The sequence below is a fragment of the Ranitomeya variabilis genome, chromosome 4 (assembly GCF_051348905.1).
Source record: "Ranitomeya variabilis isolate aRanVar5 chromosome 4, aRanVar5.hap1, whole genome shotgun sequence".
Taxonomy (NCBI): Eukaryota; Metazoa; Chordata; class Amphibia; order Anura; family Dendrobatidae; genus Ranitomeya; species Ranitomeya variabilis.
In genome coordinates, this window is record NC_135235.1 from 68111620 (window position 1) to 68117929 (window position 6310).

At 39.8% G+C, this 6310-nt stretch overlaps 1 protein-coding gene across 1 annotated transcript; it reads right to left on the bottom strand.

Moving 5' to 3' along the window:
- Positions 1-208: 208 nt before the first annotated feature.
- Positions 209-3524, bottom strand: LOC143768403 (uncharacterized). Its single transcript, XM_077257085.1, has 5 exons — positions 3411-3524; positions 2471-2506; positions 2249-2284; positions 1970-2017; positions 209-840 (listed from the first exon to the last, which is right to left on the bottom strand). The coding sequence occupies exons 1-5, from the start codon at positions 3486-3488 to the stop codon at positions 643-645; spliced, it is 396 nt and encodes a 131-aa protein (XP_077113200.1). The 5' UTR covers positions 3489-3524; the 3' UTR covers positions 209-642.
- Positions 3525-6310: the final 2786 nt, after the last annotated feature.

Below are 6310 nucleotides of genomic sequence, written 5' to 3' on the forward strand. Positions count from 1 at the left end.
AAAGCCACTGGAGGCAGCACATGTGCAGGTTGAGATCTCGACACTGAAATCTCGTCTCCCGAGATTTTCAGATGAGATCACGTTGCCGAGATCTCAATCTGTGCATGCACCGCCACCAGTGGCCATTTTCCCAGAGGCCACAGCATTGCAGCAATGGAAGTGCGGGGGGCTCCGGGCTTTCACAAAATGTCAGCGGAGCCTCCGCATGACCGAGAATCGGCGAATACTACTGCACCAACCTGGGATGGGAGTGACATTATCGCCTTGCAGCGTCAAACCACCGCAGAATCACACGATTCCTGCTGCCGCCACACTACTAGTAAGTACATTCTTTTTTGAATTTTAAACATACTTATACTTTACCTATACTTATACTTTCTTATCTATACTTATCTTTTTTACCTGTATTTAGCTACACTTATCTTTTCTTAAATATGTTTATCTTTACTTACCTATACTATTTTTTAATAAATTTTAAACATATGCTTTACCTATACTTACTTAGCCACTTATCTTTTCTTGCCTATATTTACCTACAGTTATCTCTTCTTAAATATATTTATCCTTACTTACCTATACTAATACTTTTTTTCTTTTTTTTTTAATATACTGATACTCTACTATATACTTACTTAACTATACTTATCTAAACAGAGTATTAATGAAGGAGGTGATCCTGGCCCTCGCTCTTCTCATCATCCCTCTTGTGTGAATGCGGGGCCAGGCGCAGCGGGTGGTTTCCTCCTCCTCCTCTGTACTTGCGCTGCCTTCTCCTGAGACGGGCTCTTCCTCCACTGTAGCAGTGATTTCTTTTTCTGGAATCTGCTCTGTCTCTGGTTCCTATAGGCATAATGAAGTAAAACTAAATATCGTGGCCCCGATTCATCATGTACATTTTTGTTATGTCACTTTCCTTTTTTGTCTTGTGGTATTAGTGGCCTTTTTTGATACAAAATTCATCAAAATGGCGCATGAGATTTATGAATTTAGCATTAAGTCAAATACAAGCTTTCTCTTTGTCTTGAACTGTTTTTTGTAACTTTTGATGCCAAAAGTCCCAAAAATTGCCCCACTACTGGCGTACTCAAAAATACAGTAGGGTTAGACTGGAGTAAGGTTGTGGCAAATTTAGAAATTGAGGAATCAGGATAAAATATTTGGAAATACTAGACTCCATCCACAAAACGGAAAGTAAAATAAAAAAAAAACAGGCAATAACATACAGAACAGGCTTCAAAAAGGCACAAATAAAATAATGAATTATGTGCAAACAAAAAGGCGCTAAACACACAAAACTAGGAAAAAAACAGGCGCAAAGGCAATGATGAATCAGAGCCTGTGACCTGGAGCCGATCCCTATGTGTAATAATCCGAGAGGCTCAGGGTATGTTTCCACTGTCAGTAAATGCTGCAGATTGGACGCTGCGTACAGCCATAGCGTCCAATCCTCAGCGGCCAGATGTTACAGCATAGTGCATGAGATTTTATGAAATCCCTTCTCCACTATGCATGCAGGGACGCCTCCGACTTCCCTGCAGAGACCGACATGCGACGTGTCTTTCTAGACTGCAGCATGTCTATTTATCTTGCGGAGACGCTCTGTCTCCGCAAGATAAATATCACCGTCCTATGTATAGGATGCAGTGTTTCCGCATGGTTCAATTAAGTGCGTCCAAAGCACTGCCAATACTCACTGTGGAAACATACCCTAAGATGCCTCAGCTGAGAGATGGGGGTGATACTGACATATAACTGTGTGTAGGTAGAAATGTTGCGTAGTGATGGGGATCTGTATACAACTACTAGGACCAAACAGAAGGACTTTTACAATTTTCCTCTACATGATGCTAATGTAAATGATGTTATGTCAGTTCAGTATGAAGATACAAGCTGGATCATCACTCCCATCACTAGTTACGTCCTCTGGGATCCGGATGCCACACGCTGGATCATCACTCCCATCACTTACGTCCTCCTCTGGGATCCTGATGCCATCATCCAACTTCATCCAGATCGGCTGCAATACAACAGGTAAGAGTTAGTTTGGTTGTATCTATTTATTTAATCCAATAATGGAGTTGTGTCGCCTTGGTGGGATTTTCATAAATCATTGTTCACTGTTCACATTCCCATTCATTTCAGTCATTTTATGAATTCCCCATATTATTGCGTACCAGGAGTTATAGTGTAGAGATGCCGGCAGGTACGGGAGCACTTATATAGACTAAGGTGCCAATGAGGCTCTTACCCCGTCATCGTCGTCATATCCATCCGCATCCTGATCCTTATAGAAGAAAAGAAGAAAATTAGAAATTGTATTGGGAAATGTTTGGGCGCTCAGATCTGCACAATGATATTATTGGTGTTTTTCTCTGTGTATTCGTGTTTTTATATTCTAGTTTTGATGCAGTTTTTATGCTTCATGTACCAACAATTGTAGACACAAACATGATCTGCTCATATCACTTACATAATGCTCAGTGAGCCGCAATCCGTCTTCTCTCACCTGTTACAATGAGGAAAAAAACATTATTAGTAATTTATCAGTTTTCTAGTAACAGATCGACAAGAACTCGACTTGTGCGGTTTCTGTTACGGACATTTTTATTACTTTCCTATCTGGTCATCCTCTATATACAGCTCTGTCAAAAATTAAGAGACCACCACATCAAATCTCTGTCATGGGCAGCCCAATCTCCAGACCTGAACCCCATTGAAAACCTCTGGAATGTAATCAAGAGGATGATGGATAGTCACAAGCCATCAAACAAAGAAGAACTGCTTACATTTTTGCACCAGGAGCAGTGTGAAAGACTGGTGGCAAGCATGCCAAAACGCATGAAAGCTGGGATTAAAAATCATGGTTATTCCACAAAATATTGATTTCTGAACTCTTCCTGAGTTAAAACATGAGTACTGTTGTTTGAGGTCTGAAAGCACTGGGTTTTGTTTTTTTTTTAATTTTGACCATTTCTCCTCCGCTGCACATTACATGGGATCATATATCTGGGCCTAATTCCTCATCAGTCGTGGTGGGATCTGGAAAATTACTGCCCTTTTTTAGCCATTTTGCCAGCAAAATTAGCAGAACCATCTAACAGTCGCTGCCTCCGAGCGTAAGGCCAAGTTCACACAATTATATTTTTGCTCTGAGTAATGTCCAAGGAGAAACTGATAGCACACGGACGGCACAAGAACCAATGTGATTTGATTAGTTGATAGGAGCGGTCTTTTATTTTCATGGACCAAAACTATGTGCAAAAAGCATCTTAGCGGCATTAGTTTCTTCTGTAGGTCAGATGACGCTTGTATATTTAAGTCTATGAGTGTAAAAAACATTTGCTCCGATACGGATGAAATCAAACATACAGTACACAGCAATGTAATAGAGGAAAGAGCCTGGCACTGACAGATTCTATGAAGTCGTCCTGCAGGTCTGAGATCATATCCATGTAGGCCTCGACATCGAACTCCGGGTCGCTGTCCATCGCTTTACGGCGATGGATCTTAGATCGCTGCTCCTGGGCACTGATTAGAAATAGATTTACTCATGTAAGAATATGTCATATTCCAGAGCCACGAGTATAAAGGTAAAAAGTGAGACCATAACATAAGACTAGAAATGTGGCGAGTAATAAATATACCAGAGAGAATCCAATATCTGAGCGCCGACCACACATGTACAATATACAGGACGGCCGAACACATCTATATCCCCTGCGCCATGAAGTCAGAGGTACGGACTTAGGTCACTTTCTGACAAAGACGTATTTATTACTCATCTGATCCCAGCATTTTACACCAGTTAAGGCGGTTATTCAGCCCAGTGGGTTTCCTGTTTAACCCCTTAAAAACTGAGCAAATTTTCATTTTTGTGACTGTTTTTTTCCCAATTTTCTTGCAAAAGCCATAACTTTTTTACGAATTTTCCTGCCATTATAGCTACATGAGGTCGTGGTTTCTGCAGGATGAGTTGTAATTTTGATCGTCTCCATTTATTTTACCTTACAATGTACAAGAAGTGGGTAAAATTGAGAAAAAAACACTCAATTCATTTCTGGGTTTTGTTTTTCTGGCATTTGCAGTGAAATGGCCGAGCAGTCTGATTCTCCTGGATAGTACAATTACAGCAAAACCAAACTTGCATGATTTTTTATTTAATGAAAACAATTTTTGGAAATTCGTAAAAAAGCCAAATGCTGATCGTGTCGCCATTTTCCAAGACCTGTTAGTTTCGTTTTTCCCTCGACAGTCCTGTGTGAGCTCTTGGTTTATGTGTGGCGAGCTGATGTGTTGATTGATACCATTTTGGGGTAGATATCACGTTTTGATCACTTATTGCATTTTTTCTTCAAAGTTGCTGGAACGACGCTGACACGGGAGATGAGTATTTTTATTTACACGGTGGCAAACATACAGATCGAGAAGAGATTGTCCAAGTAGTGGTTCCTCCATTAAGTGCGCAAGAACATATACATGGGATCGATGCAACAAACAATGAAGATGATCCAACTTGTCCCATAACCATTCCCAGACACTTCAAGCTGCACCGTGACTGGGATTCATCTGGATTCAAAGTGAGGGGCACTGATAGAATCATCTGTAATATTAGAGGCGGAAACATCGGCCAAATATTGGGACAGAGGGGGTCCAGATGGATTTGAACCCTGAGTTTGGTACACCCCCTTGGACACGATGAAAACATTAGTTTTGCCCCCTTCCTCTGACCACCTTCCTGTCCTCTCTTCATGCAGCCTAGCATATTTTTCTTTCATTTTTTTATACAATGTTTTTATGTGTTTTATTATGAAATTCACTCATCATTCAGGTTACTTTAGTGTCTCTACGTGTTTATGTGGTTTGGCCGCCTGTGACTTTGTGTCCTTAGTTTCTGGCAGTGACTGTGATGTATCGTCACATCATTCTCATCATAAGTCACTGCCCCTCTGAACCATCTGATATTCACATTTTTATCACCTATGTAGATAAAAAAGTTTTATAACATCATTAATATTTTTATCTATATATCACTGTGTATCTACACAATGTCCTGTTTGGTTTTTACACCTTGCACCATTTATTCTGGTTTTAATTTATGTGAGACCCCTATACTCACTTATTTTCATATATATGTTATATGTATACTTAGTTTTTCCTTTCTTACCCATCCATGCATCCCTCCTTCCCTTTCCTCCTCCCGCCTTCTCCCCCTGCCCCCTCTTCCCTCTCTTTCCCACCTCCTTTACTCCCCCTTATTTATGTGTACAGTTCACATTGTGGACTCACTGACATTCTGACATTCCTATATTTAAGCTAATCTAATGTCATGAATTTATTCCATTTTGAGGGGTATAAACATTGATTACCTTGGTCACTTATTCACATTAACTCATGATTGCTTGTTTGGATATATAGAAATCATAGATATTCTTTTTCTCTCTTCACCTTTTATCACATACATTTATAGATTACATACTTTTTATTATATTCAATGCATTATTTATATTATATTTTTATTATATTTAATTCATCAATAATTTTCCATTTCATGTTGTTTTTCAGCATCTGTCACTATGGATATTATCATTAATATGCCTTATTTGTGGCAATATTAATATCCTTATGCCATAATATCACATAATGTAGTCTCTCCACTGTGCAGTATACAGTTAGTACGATGCTCCTTTGCACCATCTTGTGGCCATTTTTGAGTATTACACTCCCACTGTGCATATTGTTGATTTCTCCCAACTATAAATGCACGTCTACTCTTGCAGATCGGCCCGGCAGCACACATGTGGATCTGGTGCCCGGTCGGCTCTCCTCATCCTGTATCATGTCTGCCCTTCGGTGACACAACCCAGTTTGTGACACGGTCGGTCACGTGACGCAGGTCAGGGAAAGCTCCCAGACTTACCAGTTCAGGCATGTGTCACTACACATCTCGTCCCTCTACTATTGGCTGATGCTGCATTGTTATACTCCCTTTTCCTGTGATGACCCCCAAGTATGTGCTAAACTCATTGTCTTCACATCCATCCTGAGTATACGCTGAATATTTGACCTCGCTATATATGGGAATATATTTACCTTTTACCCCAACTCTGTATATTTGATCATTAGTCACCATACCCTCGTATATTCTGATTACATCATCAATATTATATATGTATATTTATACATATTTGCTTATATATATTCCTGATGATCGTTTCATCCATTATACTATATTTGTGATTTTGCACAGTAATGAGTCTCCTTTATTTTTGTATACACTACTTTACTAGTTATATTTGTGATGTGCGCACTC

Excerpts from the sequence above, each read along its gene's own strand:
- LOC143768403 (XM_077257085.1), bottom strand. The coding sequence starts at position 3,488 with ATGGACAGCGACCCGGAGTTCGATGTCGAGGCCTACATGGATATGATC. Across the intron at positions 2,285-2,470 it reads TGCGGCTCACTGAGCATTAT|GATCAGGATGCGGATGGATA; the intron begins GTAAGTGATATG and ends TTCTTCTATAAG. Across the intron at positions 2,018-2,248 it reads GATATGACGACGATGACGGG|CCGATCTGGATGAAGTTGGA; the intron begins GTAAGAGCCTCA and ends GTTGTATTGCAG.